The 26,571-nt window shown below is 36.0% G+C and overlaps 1 protein-coding gene across 2 annotated transcripts in view; it reads right to left on the bottom strand.

Moving 5' to 3' along the window:
• Positions 1-20,918, bottom strand: part of PLCE1 (phospholipase C epsilon 1) — a 139,583-nt gene extending 118,665 nt beyond the window's left edge. For both annotated transcript variants that reach the window (XM_063337769.1, XM_063337770.1), the window contains exon 1: positions 19,304-20,918. In XM_063337769.1, coding sequence (XP_063193839.1) covers positions 19,304-20,491 — 1,188 coding nt within the window. In that variant the 5' untranslated portion in view covers positions 20,492-20,918. The remainder of the gene's footprint in view (positions 1-19,303) is intronic.
• Positions 20,919-26,571: the final 5,653 nt, after the last annotated feature.

Genomic DNA, 26,571 nt, shown 5'->3' with positions numbered 1-26,571 from the left:
TTTTTTTTTTCCTGTCTATTTACAAATTTCTAGATTTTATTGAAAAGTTTTACTGAGTAGGTGAATTTTTCTCTTACTTTCCAAAATGCCCAGGAGGGAAAAACTATACCCCAAAATCAGTACATAATACTACTACAGTTTTACAAACACAGCAGAAGTGGAGACTATGAGTATGTAAAAGACATCTCCAAAATAAGAACTATTCAAAGGAAGAGTCTGAAGGAAAACCTGTAACTTCTAACTTCCAGTGTTCCTAAGTTTTGGCACCTTATTTTTTGCATCATATAGGTCATTATTTGTAGCTCGAAGATTTTAGTTCTACATTTCTATGGAAAAAAAAAAAAAAAGTTGCCCAGAAGAAACTGCCTACTGGACTGCTATGGATATTAACAAATAACAGGATTTTCTTTCACTCAGACAGTCTGTCACTCAGACAATGCAAAAATACCAGAACGTGATTGTAAGAAGACACCCAGAAGAAAGTTTTAAAGTCTGACAGTGGTAAACATCATGTAATAATAGAACATTTTTAACCCATCCAGGAGTACTCTCCAAAAGCACACACAGGGAACAGGTATCAAAGCCACACTATTCTTAAATATAAATGCTAACTTTATATCAACCTAATTTGTATTCTTCTGAGCTGAATGTTTTTTAGAAAGCTGCTATTATTTGCAAACTTCAAAACTGGAGCTATTCAGATGACTTCATTTGGCCAGATTAGAAAACACAGATACACAGTGTTTAATAGTTAAGATTCACATCTGATTCCACCTACTGGTAGGAAAGTTGTTTTCTATAGCCATGACAATGGTACAAACACGCAGAAAAGCTTTGCCCACAATCTTATTCAATTAGTAGAAAGTAAAATGGGCAATCAGGTTTTTGCAGCAAGGAATCTGATATCCAACATTTTAAAATCTGCTAGTAAAGACTTTAAGGAGTGATATTCCAATGTTTTTTGAAATTCACAGGCTGTATTGAGGCTTGACTAACTTTTTGTAAATATTTTGATTTTAAAGCCTAAACTTGTTTGAAATGCTTAGCAGTGAAGATGAGAAAAAAAAAAGAATTTAATTTTAAATTTTTCTTTTATGTAATCTTATTTAGTGTTCTTTACATGAAAAAAATGTTTCTTTTCATCATTTTGCCAAGAGCAACATTTTCATAAATACAGATTTTAAAATGTTTTTCAAATATATATGTGAACACAGAGGACATTCTAAGCAACAAAACAAAGCAAATTGAATAAATCTTTTATATTCAGATAATTTGCTCGGGATAAGTCTTCTTTTTGTTTATATTCATATAAACCTAACTGTCAGGACATAAGACTATCCAAGAGAAAATATCTCTGTTCAAGCCATATAAGCACAAAAAGCCAGGGAGGCTGGCTCCATGATGGGCAAATTCACCTCAGGGAAACATTATTTTGTCTGGTCTGTAGAACAAAGCCAGCAAAACACCAAATCCCAACTTTAAACCATTTTATGAGGACTATCACACTGGTAAAGGGGGAAAAAAAAAATCCTAGAAAAGTAAGGTTTGACATACGTATCATGGACCGTATTCTTCTAAATCAAAAGTGGGATCTAGACAAATTGACCTACATGACATCATAAAGACCCAATTCTTCTGCTTGGTCCCATAGGGTGGAAAACAACCTGCCTCCCCTTACTGTGCTCTTAAGTTGGAAATGAAAACCAGAACATTTCTGGCCAGCTTTTCCAATGAAAGTGGAGGAGGGCTTCAGCACAAATTCCCTGAAGGAATCCTTGAATACCTTTTAAACACCATAAAAACACTTCCTTCCCCGCTCCCCACTGAACATTAGGAAAGCATATCTACCCCCTTTATTCTTTTTTTTTTTAATCTCTTGGCCTGTTTTGGGCCTAAAGTCACTTATATTTCTCCTTTGACTGACCATCATTCAATCAGGTTGGTAAAAACACTTTTTTTTTTTTTTTTAATATAACATGGCAGGAGTTATTCAGCATTTCATGGGCAAACAACAGCAGCATGTGGAAAACGCTTAAAAAATTGATGGGAAAGGATCTTTTCAAAGCAACTTTAGACACCAGTGTTTGTTGAACCTTTTGAAGTGCTGTGAGAGTAAATAATAATATAAAACATTTTAGACACAGTAGGATTCATAGCATAAACCAGATAATTTACTCCCAATGTAGCATACAGATGTTTCTGAAAGAATACAGGACCATGTGAAGAGGTATAAACCTGCAGCCATTTTAGCAATGCTCTACTGAACGTGTGCTTCCCCATCAGTCAAACAGTTAAAAGCGGGGTGAGCTTGTACATGCTGTTCCTTCATGAAATATTCGACACAGAAAAGTGCCAAAGCAGCTTAGTTCAAAAAGAAGCTCTGTTATACTACAGTGCAAAAACATTTCAACTGTAATTTTGCAAATAATGTGAACACTTGTTCTTCTGGATTTTTAAACATTATTTGTCTTCTAATGTTGAGAAATAAATTAGTTACGAGAAGAATAACAGAGCCATGAAGTTTGGAGTCACATATAATAAGTCTGTTGAGTCTACTGTAAGTAAATTTACTGTCAAAAAGAATCTTTTTAAATACTTCTAAAGTAGCCAGTTGCTTCCAGTAATAAAACAAACCATGAATGCTTCCATGTGCAATTAAATCTCCATCTTGTTTGTGCACCATGACTGAACTAATAAACGTTCAGAGCTAGGAATGTGGTGCAGCACAGTGCAGACACCTGAACTGTCTCTGTGAAATCAGGAGCATGTGGAAGCAATAGCATTACCTGTTTTTTCCGTTGTGTTGTATTTCAGCTTTCTCCTTGCCATTACATTAGCTAATGGAACGATGACATAACATGGTGATGACAATTCCATTTCACACATGCATTGATTACAATGTATTTAATAAATCATTCCTTTTCAGACTATAAGCACAAACTTGCTTTTATTTGATCCAAGCCATAGTAAATCACCATATGAAAGACATTATGAAGTACTTCTTCAATTCTTTTTCTAATAGGCTAAGAATAAGTTTAGAAAAAAAATTTATTGTATTATGTTTGATCAGTCTAAAGAAAAAATGAGGGAGCTGCAATATCAGTCTTCCAGTAAATAACAGGATGTTAGATTCCTCCACGTCCACTAAAAGAGCAAAGAATAAGAACTATCCACCAACACAACAGAATTTTTCTACCAGAATCAATATACATTGACTGCTCCGCTTCTTATCCCACACTGTCTACTATGTAAACTACCCTGAAACATATAACCTGAAGTCATGCACCATTGCATGAAAAGAGAAATACTTAACAATGGCCACACTCTTTACGGTATCTGCCTAATCTAGGTTTTTGAAATACCCAAGTCATGTCTACATTCACATCTACTAGCAGTCTAACATTTTTAAAAGTGTAACTTTCTGTACAAAATGGTACTTGATGAAACCGTGCCCCGAATGTCTGGCAAAAAGCAATTCTGACCTGCAGGCAAAGGAACCTGAAAGCTGCTGCATGACATGAGCCCACGGGCTCTGAAAGGCTACTCGTGTCTCACCTGCTACGTCAGTGCAGACATACAGCAATATCCAGTCTTTCTGCAAAGACCATGTCAAACTGATCATAGTTTGCAATAAGGCAGGGGCTTGAGAAAGGTGTATCGGAGACGATCTTTGACTAACTGGCACACATTTTTAAGCCTTTAGAATTAGTATTTGAAGTGGGGGAAAATAGTTACTTTTCCATTTGGGTTTTGGGGGTTTTCTTCCAATCATTCAGTTCACTAATCATACGCCAAAGCCAAGTTTTGTCTTGAATTCAGTTTTCAGATTTTTTTTTCCCTTCTGACTGAAGAAATATCCACCAATCTGTCGTGGTTTTGCCCAAACTGGCCTGAGACCAGGACACAATGCCAATTAAAAGTGACAATGCAGCAAGGAACAGAAATTGACTTAAAACATTAATAAAAGCTGCTTGTTAAATATATCAAGATTACCAATAAAACTGTATGAATAATTCTGTCCACCAGATGGCATATGCCTCACATTTTGTTTCAAATATAGTCAAACTTCAGTCATATGGGTGAAGATTAGACTTTTCCTGATTCTTTTTCTTCTAATGTACAAATTTCAGTAATAGTTCAGAATTTATACAGTTTCAACAAATGAATAGATACGTGCTGTAATCAAGGTATGGAAAGAGGAATGAATTTCCACACTTACAGTACCAATAGTCATCTGTCAGCTGTTTTGAAACCTTAGCCTTTTCTCTCCTAGCACGGAGATGCTAATACAGTTCTATCAGGAAAGTTATACCTGTAAAACTATCCTTGCAGAGATTTGGGTCAGCGTAAATATAGTATAAGGATTCTCCTACCACTATAGTTTGTCCAGGTTCTCTAATGAAATTGTATTGCTGAAAGAACTGCAGCAAGACAAAGATTTTATCATTATGGATATTGTATCAGATATTCACACTTATGATCTGAATATATATTTCTTGTGTGTGTGCATGTACATAGGTACGCAAACCAGGTCTAAGTGGAAATCAGTCATGACAGTTATGCAGATATTGTAGTCAAACAGACACAAAACTTGTAAACACTTTCACAGCGTGTTTCAGTGGAATTTAGGCCCAGATTTTCCAATTGGACTCCTGAAATCAAACCTGTAAATTCATAAGACTTCTAAATGTTGCTGGTCTGATTATAAGAAATACAAGGCATTCAGCATCTCTAAAATCATGATAGTTTTATCCAGTAGACTAATCATGATTTTTTGGTGTCTGGTTTAAATGCCTGTATTTAAAAGTTTTGGCCATAACTTTTTTTGAATAGTACTAAAGTGTGAATGCTACCTTCAAAAAAGCATAATGAGAGTTACTGTATAAACAAAGCTTTCTCACCCTGTCTCCCGCCTGTTTTGGGGGATCATCTCTGATAAAGAATAGTTCAAACGTCCATGCTTCTTTCTTGGACTGATGTCAGTCAGATCATTTGCATCTGTCCACAGTATTTGGCTAAAACAAAGGCACCATGTTAGACATCACGTCAACAGCTGGCAGGACAGTAGCAACTTGCAACAATTAGGAAATAGGCCAGCCTTTGAGCCAGGGATCTACAAAGCCTCATGGTCCTAGAGCCATTTGATCCAAGCAAGTGCTACAGGTCAAACTTGACTCGGGCAGGAAACACAAAACAGAATTTCTTTTACGCCCTTTGTTCTTACCTAGATCTTTTGTTAATAAATGTGGAGGATCAACAGCTGGACCACGTGTGCTAGCAGACATACTAATAAGGAGATCCTCTAGCCACAGAGGACCAGATTAAAGAGAAAAATCAGTTAATGTTATTCAATAAGCAGATGCTCTGTACTAGACAAAAACTGGTATCGGTGACTTGTTCGTAGTGCTTGCTTATACAATATGCAAGTTAAAAATTAGAAAAGTACAAGAATTAAAACTGCAGAACATTGACTGGCAACAGCACTCTGCCGTCTTACAAAAACCGTGTGGTTTCAAATTTCCAGTTAATAAATTGTCAGTGCTTAATCTATTTTTCATTTTATGCACTTTTCTTGGAAAAAAAATCATAATAAGGCAAATACCTAGAAGAAAAAAGAATACGGCTTTCGATGTCACACAGTAATGATTAATCTATTCTAGACCAATACACCCCAAACTACTTATTGTCCCATAACAGTAACCTTGACAATTCATTAAGAAGTTGTTTCCCAGATTTAAGGGGTCCTGAAGACATTAATGTCTTAACATTTTGGCCTAACAACATGGCAAGGGTTTTTTCAAAAATAAATATTTGGAAAACTTGAACTTGTTTTACTACCCTGCAGGTAGACTGTGCCATCCGGCCCCTGCCCACCCAGCAGCTGCAGCTGCTCCAGATCCCTGGTATAGCTGTGGGATTCCCTCCCAAGCAGCTGGAGCTGACACAGCCACAAACAGCACAGACAGAAACTCTAGGATGTGATTCAGGACAAGCCTAAGAGATAAGCAGCTCAGGTATGCTAACAGAAGGAACAGAGTTTCCTTTTCCCCCCACTTTAAATCTGGACATAAAATGGTGGAAGTGGAGGGTGTGTGAGCCCCTGCAACAATTCCGCCCAGGTCAGCAAGGTTTCAGCAAACCATAGTTTTAGCGGGGTTGGACCCTGGGCTTAAATGCCCTCAGGCCACAGTGTTGAAAGAAACCAGCATGCCTAACAAGAGGACCATAGCGAAGGTGGCAACAGTTTAAAATCTGAAGTTCAAAGTTCCCTACGCTGCAGGTTGTAGGGCAGAGGAGGGGGAGGCAACGAAACAGGACAATATGGACATGGCTGAGGCAGAGGAATATGGTAGATTACAGGGTGATGATACAATGCTTATGAGGCTTTTCATTTTTATTTCTTTTTTAAAATGACATTTAATGTCAACTTTTTTTTTTCTGTTCTCAAAAAAACAAAATCAACTTACGATCTGGACTGTTTTAGATTTGGGCCAACATAGTATTTATCAACAGAACATGAAGCACATATCTCATCTCAGTCAAAAACTACAAAATTTGATCCAGCTAAATCATGGACTCAGTCATGGGTTTACAAGCTGTGGTGCACATACTATTAATTATACACAAATGTCACCTAAGCAACAAAACAACTCTTCTTGCATGTGCACATGTGAAGTATTGCTGCTATCACAATAAAGGTAATACATGAGCAAGATAAATTTGGGAGCTCTGCCCCTCCTCTCTGGGAGAGAGGTGGAAGTCTAAGGCTCTGGAAAACACAGAGACTCCAGATATCAATAGCAGCGTTGAATTTTCTGATATGCCTCATCTTAGACTTCTAAGAAATTTTGTTATCCTAAGCTTTCCAAAATTAAGTTTCATTCTACTTCATTATTTAATTTCATTCGTTGCCCAGATAAGAATTTGAATCTCTGCTTGAAGATTTGAATTTTTTAAAGCAACCACCATTTTAAAAAAAGCATGTTCTTTTCATCAGATACTTTCCATAGCAGAAAATATTCCCAGGAAAAAAAAAAAACAAAACAAAACAAAACACGATAAAACATCATCTAATTAAAAACCCAAGAAGCTAGCAAAATAGCCCAACTACTGAGCCTTGCCATACATGCTTGGCTTCATCGCATCAAGCCTTGCCAGAGTGCCTCAGTTCATAACGGTTTAGAAATCAAATGATTACTAACAATCTCTCTCCAAATTCTTTTAATTTTCTTTATATTTCTACTTCAAGTGCAACCTTTGTACATAACCATCACAATAGCATTAGCACTGGTTTACATATGTCTTAGTTCCACAGGAAAACAGTAAAACCTTTAGTTCTGGTCAGGTTTAGAAAGAAGATTATTTTGTTTGCTCTCTACATTTTTAAAGTTCCAAAACTCAAAGGACTCTTTGTCAACTATCTCTTTTATTTTCCTTCCAAGTTTTTCATAGAACACTGGCTCCTTTTCACTAGTTCTTTCTGTTAACTACCTTTCATATCTCATTAGCAAATTCTGCCCAGTACTGCTAAATCGATTTGCACTTCTTAATGAAAAAAAGGTTTTTTTCGGTTTTTGTTCTCTTGGATCCACCGAGTCACAACCACATGGATATTTCCTGTGAATCTGCTTTCATCTTGGCTGTCATTTTCCTTGTGTTTCTTTGCAGACTGGAGATATTAAAATTAAGCAATGATCAGAGGAATCTAGTCATTAATGCCTAATATAAATACTAATTAGCAAATACCTCTTTTTTCCTGATGAGTACAACAGGAAAAAAGTTACAAGTGTACTATTCTCTATGATAGTTTGATGAAATGGACATTTAACTTCAGCCAAAAATACAAGCTCTTTTGGAAAGCCAATTTCAGTCTAAAAGCGTAATACTACAACCATGTGCATATCAATCATCCAATGTGAAGTTTAAATGCTGTTTACTAACTTCACTGAAAAAAATTCTCCAAAAAGAACATGGAAAGGAAGAGGACCAAAAAGAGCTAAAAATGACATATAACAGCTATAAATGGTAGAGTTGCCACATATAAATTTGTATGAGCTCAAGAAAGCTGATGTAAGACTAATAGAAGCAGGAGTGCCCATTAAGACCACACAATTGCATGAAGACGGAACTTCAGCCTTAACTATTAGACTTGACTGAAGAGTAGATTGTGAATATTATGAAAAAATACTATCTAGTAGTAGAGAACTAAAGGGAAATGTATTGGGAAGTCTGTTCTCTACATAAGACTGAAGGATAAAGGAAGATCCATAAAGACCACCAGCCTGGGGAATAGTAAGCAAGCTGAAGGTAAGTTCAAGAAAGGCACTAGGGAACAAGAACAGACAGCTACTGGTAGGCTTGAAGTAAGAAGAGCAAAACTACTTAGGAGGAGTTATAAAAAAACTAGAGTTTTCAAGGTGGGGAGGGGAACACTCCTGACAGAATTTAATGAGAAACACCACAGAGATTTCCGAGTTCAGGAAGCCTAGAATAAGAGAGAGCAGATCTTGGAGTCATCTACCAAAAGGAACCTGTAGAGAAGGAGCCTGGAAAAGCCATAGGGAAATGAAGGCAGCGCAAGCTGCAGGAGTCAATCTCTTTCAAACGTCAACAGCTGGACCATACCCTGAGGTAAATGCTATTAAGGCTGGCATTTGTAGAAATCTGTGGGGCCCTAAAAATGGTATGGGATAAGGCTTATAAACGGGTAAAGATGAAAAATAGTTGAGCGATACCGCACCTTGTCCAGGGGAGCAAACACATGCTCTAAGGTTCTGGAGCTGGGACCTTCACCACAGACAAAACCCCAGCTCTTCCTCTGCTACTTGTTGATAAAAAGTTCAGTGACCTAACAGGTAAGGAATATTTAAACCCCTCAATCCAGGGAGGATCACTGGCCATGGGAGTTGACATGCTATTAACTGTCTCTGATTGTGTACTTTTCTGTCGTGCCAGAGGCTACATAAGATCTGACCACTTAGGTCACAGGGAGGACTAAAGCAGAGCAAGGGACAGGTGACACTAGATTCCACAGAACAGCCTGCTGCACTAGGATTGAAAAAAGAAGGGACAACAAGCGATCCTTCCACAATGCAACATAGTGACAACCTCAGTTCTGGAGACAGAGGGCAATATTTTCATTACTATCTACGTGAACACCTTTCAAGTTAGTAAATAACTCATTTAAAGGTCCTGAAGAAAGATGTCTGAAGCCAGGACAAAACGTAGCTGCTCTCTGTGTGTATGTGGAGTAAGTTTACCATGAACAAAAAGAAATAACGTGTACTGCACGATCCAGTCCTAATAGACCAGGATATATACCAACTCTTCCCTGTCTTCCCTGCTAAACTGCCCTGCTTTATTCTCCAAAAATACATACACAAACTCAGTTCTAAAATTCCTAAATAGTTTGTATGATTACAATAAAGAACACATCCTGTATCCAAATCAGTCCAAAAACCAGGGAGAGGGAGGTTGAACAGGACAAATATGATGTAACAGTCTGGTCATTGTGTAGATCATAGATCAAATAAATCAAAATATTCTCATATGAACACAAAAATTCGGAACTGCTTAAAAAATTCCATCACACACCCCCAAATTCCCCACACAAAGCTTCACCCTGGTGTTTCCGATGCTGGAATAATTTTCTTCTATCAAAAGAGCTCTCTGTGTAGCAAAAGCTTTGTAATCAGTGAAAGATCTAAGTACAGCAAACAATACTTCATCTTCTGAATTTCATCATAACTTTACTTGTAATGGTGTCCAACTTATTTGTTTTAATATTCCATCCACATATTATAAAGGTAATTTTAATTCTGAAACAAACCATTGATGCATTTATCTCCTCAGCAGCTAAACCACTGGGAGGAAAAACAGGAAACAGCTGGTCAAAGCTAAAGTGTGATGAGAAATGTGTTCAAAACCAGAAAAAGTTACTCAAATCTGGTCATCATCATTTACAAAGGCTGGATTTGCAGTTTGTCCAAACCAATGGCAAAGAAACACTGTGCAAGCAAAACTAAATATGCAATGATTCACAAATGCCTGCTAAAGATGAAAGCCTAAAGAACTTTGTTGCTCAAAGGAAGCATTCAAATCATTATAGAAGTCCATCTCCGACCTGTTGGATAAAGGAAAAAAAAAAGGAAAGAAACAGAAAAACTCTATTTCTGGACTGCCAGAGAATAAGAAAATTAATATGTCGTGTTTAAAATATGATCCATATTGTATTTCCTGCTTGTTGATAACTTCTACCTATCTTTTCTACAGCCTGAACCCGTTGAGTGACTTGGTGTTAATAAACCAAAGCCTCCTTTATGCTGACGGCAAATCACTAGATGACAATGAAATCTTCATGTAGCAAAAGATTTTGCACTCCTGAAGTTCTCCCTGACTGCATTTAAGTAAGGTAAGTTTCAAAAGGACACATTGGTGAGCCAGAACACAAGTTAATTTCATAAAAAGGAATTATGAATGTTCATGAAATAATATTTTTTTCCTTTAAAATATGTACATTTACATTTACACCCATTAGCCACCTAGTGCAATGCCAAGACTGTAAACAGACAGGAAGTCCAATGCTATGGTTGCCACGGCAACCATAATGTGCTCATATAAAGTAAAATATCTTACATATGCACAGGGTTAGAACGGCCTCAAGTTTGTAGCATGATGCTTTAACTCTGCAAAGTTACTCCAGATAAATTCCTAATTTAAAACAGAGATCATTGATGACAGTTTTCTCTCAGGGGTCTCTTTCTTGATCCAACTCACAATCACATCTAGAACAATTCATGGCTGAGATACATTGTTAAGTTTTTGCTGAAAGATAAACTATTCAGAATTATCATTCATACCTTTATTCAGCCTAGAAGTATTTCAGTGTTGATTGACTACATACATTAAAAAAAACCCACCTTGTTTTTTCTTTGCTTTTATGCATATACCTCTAAAATTACCAAATATTAACAGTTGGAACTGGTGGGAAAGAGTTTTTCTTTTTTTTTCCACCACTGGAAACTTAGGATATGTCTCTCTTGCAGACTACAGCACAGCACACAGCTACTCAGCCTGCTGAGATAAAAGAAAATTTAGCCACAGCATATGGAGAGTGTCTGGGAGAAGTTTATCTTCTCCAAAAACCCAAGTGAGCTCACTAATAAGTAACTGCTTCTAAGTCTATAGAAGCGATGAGATCATCGCTTCTTTGTAAAACAGCTAGGACAACACATTTAAGTCCAGAAGTAGGGCTTCCAACCAGTGTGGTAACATGAACAGTAAGCAACAGTTTATGCAACTGAAGGGTACTGAAGGAAGTTTTGTATATCAAGTTAATGATCCCACCTGAATTATATGCACTACGCATATTTATACAGACAAGATTTTTTGGTTTAAAACTAGTTTTAAAAGTGCTTAATATAAGCTTGGCATATGTCTCTATTAAAATGTTTGATGTAAAATTATGGTTCCCACGAAGCCAATAGATCCATTTTGCACATGCTTCTTTTTCTCCCTCCAAATAACTTTATCCCAGACTTTAAATAGACTACAATATGGCCAGGATTTCACCCATTCTCTAACACTTGAAGGGAATTCCGAACACCTTAAGAACTAAGACTGCTGTAACATGAAACTAGAGCAGCTAATATTGCATCCTTAGTAAAGTTTCTGCCCACGCTTTACTAATGAAGGTTTGTATCTGTTGTGATCTATTGAAAGCAATTTTTACAGTATCTGGAGAATAAAATAAAAATAATCATGAAGAGTACATAAGAATAACTTCTAATCATCTTAAAAGAAGCTCACATTATTTTACTGTGGATTCAAAGTCCAAATGTTGGCAACAGTCAACAGGCATCACAGTTACTGGAAAAGCTAAGGAAAAAAAAAAAAAAAGAAAAGAAAAATCTTCTGTTTGAACATGAGTTAATTAGATTAGTCAGAGGCCTGCAACAAGTGCATGCGCTGATTTCAAGAGAAAAACAAACATTTCATTACGGTTGCACGTTCCCATACTATGACAGCAAACTTATCTGTAGGTATATATCTTTGAGTATTTGCTATCCTAAGAAAATCTTAAGTTTTTACAATAAGTGTTTTAATTCCAGTGATGAAAAGACTCTTCTGAACTTCACAGAAATGGGAAGATGAAGACAGGAATATTATCCATAAGTAAGAACGATCATAAGCCAATCCAACATATTTTTCTCTCTCATACTCAGCTAGGGGATTGACGAGTGCATCTCAAAAGTGAGTCTTTAACCTCAGTTCAAAAATTATCATATCTTGTTACAGTTCAAAATATTAAAAAAATTTTACACAATTTGCAGGACAATATGAGCACCGTCCAATACATTTATTTTGCAGGTAAGGAATAGCTTCTAGCTATGTAATTTTCTAGTGAAATTATTAGAAGAATAAAAAAAAGGAAGAAAGTAGTTACAAATGCCAGGGCTGAATGTTTATGTTTCCAGGGCTGCCCCACTTCCGACATTCCTGATGAAAGCTGTATGCTGTCACACTGCCCTGAGTCACCCTGGTTCCAACTGCTGCACTGATGTTATTAGCTTTGGTTGGTGTGGGAGCACCCTCAGAGCTCTCCTGTCCCCTGATACTCCAGTTCATACGTACTTGGACAGTACCCAACAGCTGTTTTCTGTTCGATTGGTATTCCTTTTTTTAAGCTGTCACCAGTCTGTATTTTCAAGCAAAATTCTTCGAGACCAGAGGCTCATAATCATACTATACCAAATCACTTTTCACAAATAGAGAAACCAAATAGCCTCGTACCTCATGGAGAAAGCCTTAGATATTGTGGCAAATACAATTTTACAGTAGAGATTTTTCCTCTAAGTCCTTCTTGAAATTTCATACCAATAAGATGTTTGCCTACCAATTACTGTCAACCCAAGCTTATCTCATTTTCAAAAACCTTCTTTTTACAAGATCCTGAAAGACTGTAGAAAAGCACGACAAATTAAAATGTATATGAAATCTCATCAATTTAGATTTTAATTATTCACTCACCAACAGAGTGAGCTTTATATGGCACAGTTTTTATTCACTCATACCAGTGTAAACAACCCAAACTTTTCAACAGTTCATACAGGTAATGGAGATAACTTAGTTTCAACTGAGAAAGAATTTAGAAGAGTGTCCAACTCTAACACCCTAAAATGAACACTTTAATGTGCTGCAGGGAGATTTTCTAAAACAGATCTTCATGCTTCTTTACAGTTAATGAACAGTCACTAGAAGGAAAGTCAGAAAATGTGGAAAATCTGAAGGCATAATATATTGCTCTTGCCAAGACTCCCACACTATTGGCTCTGAATACCTAAGTGTGCTCACAGCTAAAACTTATTGTTCATAATTTGGCACAAAATTGTTAAAGCTATGAGGCAACTACAAAATAATACAAAGTATTAAGAGATTTATCTCTATCACACATTATGGTAATAAAACTGACTACTTCTACAGACAGAGGGTAAATTTTCTATTTTTAAAGCTCGACTTTAAAACTAGAGTAACTCAACCCAAAGCAAATATAAGCACAGAGCTTCATTTAACAACGTTCAATTTATTTTTACGGCACTTACTGAAGGGAAAACATAATTTCATGCCTATTTGGCTTCTCTTTTCCTTCCCTAATTTTTTTTCCGAATAGTCAATTTTGCTCATGAACTTTTTTCTTTAAACAAAAGACTGCAACTGTTATGCAAAGAAACAAGAAACACAGGGCCCAGGTAGAACAAAAACCAGCTCATCCATACCTACCACCTACTTTAGCATACGAATATAAACCTTTATGTATGAAAACACGACGACATTAGTAACAGGCAAAATATTCATGCAGAGTCAGATAAAAAAAAATATTGTTAGAGTGGAGGAGACCCCCAACCACTTGCAGATTATTTGCTTTATGTCATTTTTCCTGCAAATTCTTTTCAGCATGTTGGCCTAGGAATTTTATTTCCGAGCGGAAAAACAAAATATCTCAAACCCCAAATCTGTCTGTAATTAACAACTGCAAACTATCGGGTTTTTTGGGTATGTTGTTTGTTGGTTTTTTTTTTTTTAAGTAAAACTACAAATATAGCATAAAGTTTACCATAAAGAGCAGTGTTACATTTTAGATATGCATGCAAAACTGGAAGGGAAGAGAGTAAGAGCCCATTTAAAGAATTCCATCTTTTTAAATATGGAGCAAGAAGGAAAAACCTGTGGGAAAACCACATAATCCTAACAGAAAGATGATATCACAGCAAATCTAGACCTGAAATTCCTACAGAAACAATTAAAAAGAACAGAGAAATAAAGGCTTGTAAGAATTTAATTTTTTAGGCTGCTTCATGGGTTGTGAATCTCACAGAGTTTGGCAGAATAACTTCACTAGTAAAACTCACATTGCCAGGTGATTTCACGGGGCCACTCCAACAAGCTTTGTGTCTATTCTGCCAGATCAGTCATCTGAGTGAAACACAGCACATACGCAAGGACTCATGCTTCTTATTATTATCATTAGCACACGGGAAATCAGAGGCTTTCAAGTTTTTATTTCACTTCTTAAGAATAAACACAGGCCTCTTCATTATCTAAATTATGCTTGGAATACACTGGAAAGTGCATCTTCCAAGATATTACTAGATAAAAAGAGGGTTATACTATTCATTCTGACAAAAAGTTGACAATAAAAGGTTTAAATTAACCTGACACCTGAGAAAAGCAACAAAAAAAAAAAAACATGTTCTTCTGAACATATAGCATTACTAACCTTTCCTTTGTTCATAAACATATGTTAGCATTTGATGTAAAGTGCTCCTGTACTTAGGTGGTGCAACTGGTTGTCAAAAGAGTCAAAGCAGATGTTATTTCTATGACTGACAGTGAAACACACAATCTGTGCTTCTGAAAATTTCTGGCATTTTCAGAAATGCCAGAAAACCACGCAATGTAAAGACACACTGACTAGAACTGCAAATGGACCTCTGGCAGAGGTGGGGGGAAGTGAGGTGGAGGAAATAGAGCTCTCTACAGGTCCAGAATTAAAATTGACATTTATATTAATTGCAAAATATTAGTTTTAATTCTGAATACGTTCAAAATGAATAATCAATTCTAAACCAAAAAAAGTTTCAGGAAAATACCATCTATTAAACAGAAAACTACTTGTGCCTGGCTCTGTTTCTTTAGAAGTATTATCCAAGATGACTATTTTAGATATTATATTAATAAAAAAGGATAATAAAAATTTTTTACCTCCAAGTCTTTTTTCTCTCCTTAACTGTTTGTTAACAGATGCCACCAACTGACTTTAGCTCAACTTTATGGAAATCAAGAAATCTTAATATGAGACTCCTTACATTAGCCATGCATCATCAAAAATCTTTGCATTACATTGATTTTACACATGAATCATATCGATAGTATTGACACTATATGGAAAAAATACCTGATGCTAACAGATGCTGAACTACTATACCAAATCATTAAATTAATTACTAAACACTCCTACAAGATAAATCTATAATAAAATCATTATGCTATCTGGAAACAGACGTGGGGGCAATTAAGTGTTTTTTTCATTGTTGCCTCATCAGTATTTGGCATTTCAGTAGCGCCTTCGTAGCTATGAAGAGTGGAAGATATATTAGTGTGCAAACTTCTATGAGAGCAGAGTTAAGCAAGCCAGCAGAATTCTTGCTTCTTAAAGCTCAAACTACTGGCATCAGGAATGTAATGACACAGCAAAGATGGTACTGACGCCTACAAAATAAGCTTAACTAAAGAATTAAGCTATTATACATTGCAACTGTGTTGTCGCAGCTGTAATCTGGAGATCTTGAGGTCACTTACCTGGTTTGAGAGAATCACCCCACAGCAGTCTAGTGAGCCGCTCAAATTTAGTACCTTAGTCAACAGTGGACTTGGCTACTTTTGTCATATTATATTACAACTACTGCAGAAACACCCTTATGCCGCAGAAAAAGAAGTATACTTCAGCATTATGAACCTAACATCTCACAGACACAGATGGTTCAATGATTCCAGAAACTCTGACTTTGTAATTAGTCAGATTACTAATATGATGCAGCTGAGCTGAACCCAAGTAGTAGATAGGTTGTGCCAGGCCAACCAAAGCCAACACCAAAAGCTTCCACTCTCATTGTTTCTGTGGCAAATCTTCACATCTTTGGTATGTACCAGTGCAAGGGACTTGCACTGTTCCAACAGACAAGCAAATTTCTCATTAATAGATACAACGGCTATGTTACATGTATCCATTTGACAAGGGTAAGTACTGCACTGTATATAGCTGCAAAAACTACAAGCAAAATTAGAGAAAATGTTCAGCATAAAAAATTTCTCACTTCATACAACACATACATTAAATCCAGAGCAGAGGAGTCTAAATCTGCATACAAATATCTATAAGTAGTAATCATATATGCTATATTACATATATATATGTGTGTATATATATATATAATTTCGTGTATTTTCTATATAATCCAAAGCCTCAGTCCCACCTTCCTATGCAGGGAAAGAAAAAAGAAAAAAATATTCAAGACAACAGTTCAGTGCCTTTCCTTTATTAGCACTAGAATTTTTATGTAAGGGATATGAACAAATGAGACCCACATTTTCCTACTTAAAACATAAAGGTCTCTATTGTTCCATGTTACACCAGTCCTGCTATGAAAACTTAATTTCTCCAACTTTTTTTTCCCCTTGAAGAACAGAACTACTGTTCACTTAGCTGTTCCAAACAGAATGCATGCTCAAAGGGTGAGATAAGGGGAAAGAAAGAACAAATTACCACATTCATTTACTACTTTCTCCTTCTTCCTTTGATAATTAGCATGAAAGCTTCCTGTAAATGCTCATAATTCATTAAATTATTTTAACCCAGCGTATATGTTCAGCAGGTCCATATATTTGTCACATCCACCGAGTTAATTTCTATGTTTGTGGAAAAACCATATATAATGCTAAATAAGCCATAAACACATAGAAGTATTATCACAGAAATAATATTTGACTGTAAAATAACAGAAAAATAATGCTAAGAGTGCTTAATGCATATTATACAGAAATAGATTAAATACAGAGGTTGATAAGAAGGAAAATATTTGTAGTCACCATTTGGAAGAATAAAGACTTAGAAGCTTTTTCTGACCATGAGAAAACATTCTGTGCACAGTAATTACACAGAGTGCTTTACTGTGCCTGTCAATCTTTTGTTCATTTATAGACAGAAGTTTTCCTATTTAAGTAATTATTCGGTGAGTATTTATTACATTTATTTCTGAGTTTCTATGTGTACTAAAAAAAAAAAATAAAAATAAAAATCTTCAAATTAAAGCCCTCACACCCCGAAATGCTATGCATTCAGTATTATGCAGCAGTGGTGGAAAGTAGTGAAACAGGCATGCATGTTAAAAGAACTCCAAGTCAAACTGGAAATGCCTAATGAAGAAACCTAAACACATGCTTCCCTTTTCATATGTGTATGAATGAAAATTACGCTAGATCTCGGCTACAAAACAGTCTCCCTTTCCTCCCTAAAAAAAGATTTTAATGATAATACAAATGTACTAAGCAGATACTATACTAGTTAAATACATGGCTCACATTCATCCCCTCACAGGGGGGTGACTCTGCACCACTCAGGCCACACTCTGTACCAGCAAGTTTGAGCTTCCACTGACTAGGACAGTGAATATCACAATTATGAAGCCACAAAGTTTTGCAACCTAGTGCAAAAACCTGACAAAAATGTTCGTAGAACTTTTCAATCAACTCTTTGAACAGAAAAAATAACAGTTTCTAGAAGGATATGAGGATAGTACTAGAGGGCACAATTGTCATACAGAGCTCCTGAGCCACCAAGTCTACTATTCTATTATCACTGACAAAATTTCATAATCAATTTTACGGTTGGACTTGATGATCTTAAAGGTTTTTTCCAACCTAAATGATTCTATGATTCTATACAAGTAAGTTTTCCTCCATTTCAGTCCTGCTGAAAGCTGTTGCAGAGTCTGAGCACTAACTGCTAGAAGTTTCTTCCAGTTTTCAACCTACATTTATTCAGGACTAGTTTAGAAGAATAGCTTATCTGTCCACACTATCCTTACCTTGGTTATTTTCCCCTCCCTAGAGCTTATTCACACATTTTGGCAGAGAAAAATCACACCACCTTTTTTTGCTAAGCTCAGTAAACACCTCTTCTACTAGTCTCCTTGAAAGAGTTTCTCTTGATGATTATCCTGCTGGCCTTTCTTTCTCAGTAGTCACATTTCAGATGAACCCTTGAGAATCAGTGGTCAGAATCTCTTTTACAGATTCCATAGACAACTATTTAATTACTACCATCACAGAAAATCTTTTACTACTTAAAGCAATTTATTAAGGATGTGCTATGTCATTTCTACAATAATAATTTATGTATTCATTATTTCGTTCTAAACTTAGAACTTTTTGTATTCTCTAATTTAAGAGAATACAAAACAGGGCATTATCAGCGTATTATTATATGTTATTCAACTATTATGTAATTTCTTAAAGTTATTTGCAAGCGTAGAAGCATTGTAAATAAGGGTAACTTAAGGAAAATACTATGCTTTCTTTTTTAGAGTAACAAAATTTTTCACTGTGATCTAATACTACCACTTACCATTTTATACAATTTATTCCATGGAATTATTATATCATTAATATATCCATCAAATGTTTATATACACATATATGCCATATATATTCAACAATGTATATCTATAATATATATTAGTACATCTATTTTTACATATACATGTATAAATATAAATGCATATTATACACATTTTCTATTAAAAATAAAACTATAAAATATGTATAAATTTTTTATATCTGTATACAGGTATATTACATTCTTATGTATAAATAATATATATAAAGACATATACATACATATATATACACACATATGTCTATGTATATATACCTAATTTTGTATATATATATGTATATGCATACATATGTATGTATAAATTTTATACAGATATAAAATTATACATTTCACCCCGTGCCTATTTTAAACCCAAATGAATTTTAAAGGATGAAAATAAATTCTTCTATCTAAAAAGCAGTGTTCAACATGAGGTTTAACGTGGTTAATTGAAACATCCTATTCAGTGTTACTAACTGTTTACTAGTTGAAGGCTTTTTTTTTTAATGAAAAGGTCACCAGGTTATCAAAACTTTTACCAAAAAAAAAAAAAAAAAAACCATAAAAAAACCAACACTATGAAAAGCTTACCTCATACCATAAAGACTTCTCAAGAAAGGAATTAAATTCCGATTTTATTAAGGACTGAATTACAGTTAGCTGTTCTGTTGTAATCCTAGAAAACTTCAAGCCACTGTTGTTTCTCCTTTGCTCAACATAATTCCAAGCAACGTTTCCTATGTGTCCTGAAGGTAAAGTCCTAACAATTGCTCTTGTTCCAGTATAAACTGATTTTTTCACCTCTTTATCATTTTTACAGAAACGTCTTATTAATAAAGTAGAACGTTCCTTTTTGTTTCTAAAAAAATCTTCTTCCATCTCTTCTTCACAGTTATCATTACAGTCTTCAAAATGGCTCAGAAAGGGCTTTGAGGGCATTCTTCCAGTAAAGTTATTTCCACAAAAGTTGTGACCTGAGCATGTCACTTTAACCTTTCGTGGTGCTCTTTCCAGACATAAATACTTATCCCTTAAAGCGTCTTCATATACCTGCTGCCCATTTTCATTCTCACAACTATCTGTCAATTCCATTAATCTGCAAGCGCAGGCCGGGGAACCAGCGGTGTTACCATCGCCAACACTTACTGGCTGCAAGCAGTCATCCAAAATGAAGCCGTTGTGTAAACTGCACAAAGCCTTTGATATGTTCCTTTCACTAGCACAATGAAAGTGAAAAAAGGCCACTTTATCAGTATCATTGCTGTCATTCTTATTTACTGCTGTCTGGTTTCTTAACGAAGATCCATTCATTTTCAACTGAATTTCAGCAAGCATGGCTCTTTCCAGTGAAACAGGAATTCCAGTTTCCAGGCATGCCTCTCCCCCTGCTAAAGGATCATAAGATTTATACAACTGGCTGCACGGGATATTACTCCTGTAGCTTTTCGGTACAATGTTACAGTTAATGTTAAGAAATTCCACTGAATCAGGGATGGAGCTGTTCCTCTCACAGAAGTTTTCATTACTATTGTCATTAGTCACTTGTTCTTTCGCCAGAGAGAATATTTTGGGCACTGAGCCCTGAAGACTTTCTTCTTCAAGTCTGTGTAAGTATGAGAGAGCGTGTGTGGTTTGCCTTCCCGGCCTGGCAGTATGTCTTTTTATAACACTGGTGTCCAAAGCATTTTCAGTATTTTCATCTCCAGCTGACTGAGCAGGTATCACTTTACCCTGTGCCACAGAGACAAGAACAGAAGCTGTCATTTCCTCAGAGGTCATCTTGACACAGTCTTTAGTTGCTAGATGTGTGTTGGGAATTGAGGGGCGGGGAGGGGGGGGAGGAGCGTTGTTGTCTACCAATCCTCACACCATGATTTCAGTGTAATAAAAGATTCAATGCTAAATAATCGGGGAACACAGTAAAATATACATTGACTACTTGTTCTTTTTGAACCGGGTTTTAAAAAAAATTAACTTTTTCAACTGTTCGGCTTACTAGGCTTCCCCAGCCTTGGATTACTGGCATGAAATACAAACATTTTTAAACCAGCTTCTTATTGTGACATAGCCATTCGCCTTGTCTCTTCGCACAATTAATTCTTCTATCATATGTAGCACACACACTGTTGCCTCGGGCTGTAGAAGACGACCAAACACATAATCCATGTTAAAGATACATCTCCCAATAGGGCATCCAAAAAGCTGGTTTTCTGTGAAGAAAAGAAAAAAAATACATATGTATTGAACAGAATCCACGGCACAAAATCTACAATCACAACTACAACAGAAGGAATTCTATTTGTTTTTATGTAAAGAGAAGAAATACAAACCAACAGAAGTTAATTATAATAGAGCTAGAGAATTCGAAAATACACATTTAAATCTTTCTTAAAGACTCATTTCACAATTTGGGTAAATCGCAGTCATGTTTTACATATTTAAATAGCTGTCTTCACTACGGAAAGCTACGTGACTGCAGAAAACTAATTTTACTGAAGCTGTTAACACTGGAATTGAACATACAAGATACATACAAAGAGAAAAATGTCTTTTCTATAATTTTTCTGACTCACAGCCAGGATAAGTTAAAACATTTTGAAGAACAAAATCATTTTTAAATCTACACTGTCTTTTAATAAATAATTACTTCCTGTTCAGAACTGAACTCTATCACAACTAAAAGCGTTTTGGCGTTATGCGGGTTTTCTTTTCATTAAACTTTATGTTACCATGAAATCATGAAGAAAACACAGTACTTTTGCCAGAGGTTTATGACTGAAAAAACATGAAGGCAGAGTAGGGTAAAAGACTGAAATATTATCAATAATGTTTTTGACTCCTTTACTTGTATGTCTTAAGCTAAAAAGTTAACCTGCCCTTCAACGTTGCCATTAATTCTCAGCTTTTTTCCTGCATATAGCATGGTAGAAGTAAATCTTGGAATCAGAAAATAAGAGGTTACAGACAATTCAACAAACAGAAGAATAGGAGAGACACACCCAGATGAATCATGATGAATTAAAATTAAGAAAATATATGCTTATATTTCATTTATCATATTTAATATTTAAAAACATTAAGTGTATTCTTAAAAATGTGGAAAATGCCAAGAGTTATATTAAGGGCTAAGTTTAATAAAACAGTCTAAATTCAATAGAGAAGTAAAAAAATATGGCTTTGAAACTTTAGTAGAAAAATATATCATAAAACGGAGGCAAATCACTGGCTAAGTACAGCAACTTGATCACTGAACCGATCAATCAAATGTTGACCCAGGCGGTATGACCCACTACAGAAGCAGAAGGGACTGCCTTCTTCAATTCAGTTCATGCAGTTGTTACACATAATAATTAAATCATCTGTAGTCGATAAAACAACTAGGAATGATGGGAAGGATAACATCAGGAAAGCTTAATAATGACAGTAATTTGAAGTGTTAAACCTATTTTGATACTCTTCTCGAGTAACAATGATTAACAGTTATATTTTAAACCATTTCAGAGTGTCAGCTTTCATTTTTCTTGATTACTAATCTTCATCCAAAAGCAGTTTGGCACAAATCAAAAGGTAAAACACACTCTTTAGTTAATAGGATATTTGATAGGCTATTTTCTCACATAATGAAATGCAAAAGTGTAACTAAATGTATCATTTTTTTCCTGTAGGCTAATCAAAAAGGAAAAACAAATTTAAGACAAATTACATTTCACTAAACAACCATGGCTTAAAAGTTTGTTAGCCAGAGAACAGCGTTCATTCTTCAGACAGTAACAGCAGTAAATGCATGAAAAACAAAACTGCAATTTTATATTTCAATCAAGATTTCAATTTTATTGGTTTAACAACAGAAGAGAGATCAGGGAGGGTCATAAAGGAAAGTGACAGAGACAGAACGAAGAGCCACAAGTTTTACATTCTCCATGCATTACAAAATGCATGTGCATGCCAGAGCAGTGTCAAGATGGGAAACTCAGATCCTGTATAAGAGATTTAGCACCAGAAAGGACAATAAAAGCTACAATTCATAGAAAAGTTGTGTAGAAGGAGATAGCAGTAGTTGGACGGAGTGGCAGGGACGGGACTTAAACTGGAGTTATGTTACCAACACAGTTCACAGAGCACACTATAAAATACTGCCACAGCACAATGGTAGAAGAGGTACAATGAGAAAACAACACCCAAGCAATTCTTTAAGTCCATATTCCCTGACAGTCCCTACATCATTAAGTTGTACCCTGAAATTCCTCTTAGTTCACTTTCTTCAATTTTAACTATTTCGTTTTGGAAAAAAAACACCACAAAACAAAACAAAAACCAACACACTTATAAGCACACACAAGAGGAAAGCACCTGAGCAATTACCTTATTCTATCATTTGCTATCCCCCTTCCCCATTCCTCCTTCCTTCAAATCCCCAGATAACACCTTACATAACTTTTTGCCACTACACACTTGAAGAAAACTGCAAGCAATCCATCTAGAAATGTCCCATCTTATTTCTCCTGGCAACCATTCAGTGCCCTCAAGTCCAAATCTACATACAATGATGCTGATCAAAGCAGAAAGATCTAGGAGGAGCTAGAATGAGAAGCAGCTGGTTTTTTTCTTGTTCTCTTAAGTTTCTTTGTTGCTATATCAACCTTGTAAAAGGTATAAAACATGTACATGTATCAGTCTTCAGTACTGATTTTTGAAGGATTTCTCTCATCTATCAAAACATCTCAGTCTACCAATTCATCTTTCATTTTTGCATCAAAAAAATTCCAGGCAATCCAATGAAAACACAAGCCACCAAAATATATTCATAAATGTACTCCCTGTAATATTGCTAAGCCAGGAATAAAAATTAATGGAATGAACTGTCACTGCAAAGAACATACTGCTGATTACACTGGTCGCCAAATGAAATTCTTACAAAATAACATCACTCCACAAGGCAAAAAGGACAAGATAATTATGCAACTTTAACATCACACATTGAATTTGAGATCACAAAACTGACCATGCATGCTAACTTGAATTTTTTTTACATCATTCTTTATGGAGAAACTTAAAAAAAAAAATCATATCCCTGATTTGCTTCTGTAAACAGAAAGCTGCTAAAATCTGAGGTCCATTTATATCCAAGACTGTCCACAAAGCTCATTCCGAGGCCAGGGCTGCTCTTCCCCAGTCCTCCTTCCTTCAATACCATTCTCAAACCTCTTTCTTATGCCAAAGCGTTTCTACACGTGTCCTCCTCAAACTGCTTCTCTAAGATCTTTTTCTTTTCTCTACAAACTTTATCTCAAATCTTCCCCATCAGTGGTTTTGTTGGTCACCTGTCTCCTCAACTCCAGAGGCCACAGGCCTGCCCATTTCTCTCTACCAGCATCACTCTGTGTATCTGTGCCTACATTTGAAATCCATCTCAGCAAGAATAATGTCTGCCTAAGAAGATCCCTGCCTATGTCCAGCTGTTCCCATCCTCTCATGACCGTTGCAACATGATAGGGAACTGATCCATCTCAAGAATTTTTTGCTCAAGTTACTTCACAGCTAGATCATTTTCCCAATCCAGTTCATATATGGTTGTACTAACATGTGTGCTACAACAGCACAGAGGAGAAAATGAGCAGCATGGGGAAGGGAGGAAAATGCTGCTTGAATCGGTTTATACATTTCTGCAATCTGCAAATTTAATTTGATGCTTCAGCTATGTCCATCTAGCAGGTAGCTACCACCAAAGCTGCAGACTCGCTTCTCCCCTCACTCTTGATCTTCAGTCCCCATTTCCCGCATCTCGTGCGCCCAGATAGCATGAGTCCCCAGAGTTAAGTTGATTCAGCTGGCTCATTTGTAGGGAAACTATTCTTTTCATCCAAATGAATTGACTCACCTTGTGGCCACATGATCAGTATATTCCACAAAAAGAAAATACTGGGAATGCCTGGTAGGGACCCACATGTCTCAGTAGTAGCTTCAGTTTAGATCATGTTTGTTATTATGCCTAAATGCACCCTGAACACAACAAACTAAGAGGAAAGTTATCTAGTGTACAAGTATGCTAAAATCTCATCCAATAGCAAGTAAAAACCATGATGGTAGAGCCTCTGATCTATGGACAACTGCAAAAATATCTGAAGCTGCGGCTCTGCTGAACAGATGACAAGGGTTTCATGTGTCCCCCATTACAGTCTTCTTAGTCTCTGCTTTCCACTGTAACCAACAGATTTCAATTCACTGTGCCCAGCAAATTCCTTAAACTGTTGGAATTCATTAGACATGTTATGAAGTGCGTTAACACAGTGTTATAAATGCTATCAAGTGTAAAACTCACAAACCCAACAAATAAAACAGCATTTTGGAACTTACTGTAAAATTGCAGAATTATCACTCCCTGTGGCTTCCCTTACTTGCCTATCTGCATATGGGTGGCCAAAGCCTAGATTCTCATATAAAATCCTCATACAAACTTATACATGCATTTGCATATAATGACAATGCTGAAATTGTTCAAAATCATATTCTTCCTGTTGCACATTCCACTCAAAACACACTGATTCACAGTTAAATCTGAATATAAAAGCACGTGAAGCAGACAGCTAAGCCTGCACTGTATTCAACACATGCTGACATTTTCTAAAGCCACTAGATTAGCTGATGAAATCCATTAATAACTACACTGGTTCATTTTACAAGGCTTAAGTTATGTCAGAAATGTAATGTGCTCCTTCTATCAGTAAAGGAAAGTAAAAATATAAGAAACTAGATCCAGCGTTAGTGAATCATCCTGGATGCAGAGGTCAGCCAACAAAGACAAATGAATAATGAAAATAAACAATCTGGCAACCTTTCTGCACACACATTCACAAATTGTATTAACTCTGAAAAAGCATGTGACACAAAACTAATTTGTCTCCTTTTGGTTCTAGTTAGTATTAATAATAATTAATAACAATGTTTAGTAATTCCTTATTCCCCAGCCATCTGGGATTAAAGTCTGTAACAGTCTACGTAAAACATCCAACATAATCAAAGACTATAAAATTTTGTATTAATTTAGTATCAGTTTAACCTATAATTCACCACTGAAGCTAATTTCCTTTCAAAGTCATCAGGAATTCTGCTTCAGAGGAAAAAAAAACACATTATGCTAAAATTTACACTATTATGTAGTCTAAGGAAAGGCATATGAAGGATCAGAACCATCACACAATGTGGTAAGTCAGAAAGCCTTTCAACTCTAGGCTGTCAAGGAAAAGATGATTAGATAAATATTGGAGGATGCTGGTTGGACTGTGGGAAGAAGCAGCAGCAACTGTATGAGGGACAAGTAGGGGACGGGTCGCATGGTAAAATGAGGATTATTCAGAGGAGTCGCCTGCTGACAGAGACGCCAAACGCAATTCAGTATGTAGGATGCTGTGGCAGCTTCACAGGCAACTTAGTGAATGCTTGGCCGAGGCTGACATTATGGGTGCAGAGAACGAGGGGGACTGACAAACAGGTATGTGACATTACAAAACACATACTGGTGGCTTCCATGGGCAAACTGCTATTGGACTGGGACAGAAGGTAATTCAAGACAGCTAAAAGGCAAATGGAGGCAGCCCGACAATCCTCCCTTTTTCCCTGGCTGTGCTGGGACATCTATAGTTATTTCTCCAACTTACATCCTACATGCTACATATACATAGTGACTATCTATCCTAAACAAAAGACGTTTCAGCACACAAAAAAAGAACAAACCAAGAACCAAATAATTAGATTAATGAATTCAAATTAATAAATATTTGCACAGCATCTAAGGCATAAGCAATCAATGAGTAAGAGATTCTTGGGAAACAGTAAACTACAGAAATAAATCGGCGCGGCAA

This window comes from Chroicocephalus ridibundus, chromosome 6, assembly GCF_963924245.1.
Source record: "Chroicocephalus ridibundus chromosome 6, bChrRid1.1, whole genome shotgun sequence".
In the NCBI taxonomy this organism is placed as follows: Eukaryota; Metazoa; Chordata; class Aves; order Charadriiformes; family Laridae; genus Chroicocephalus; species Chroicocephalus ridibundus.
This window is presented reverse-complemented; position numbering and strand designations above follow the sequence as displayed.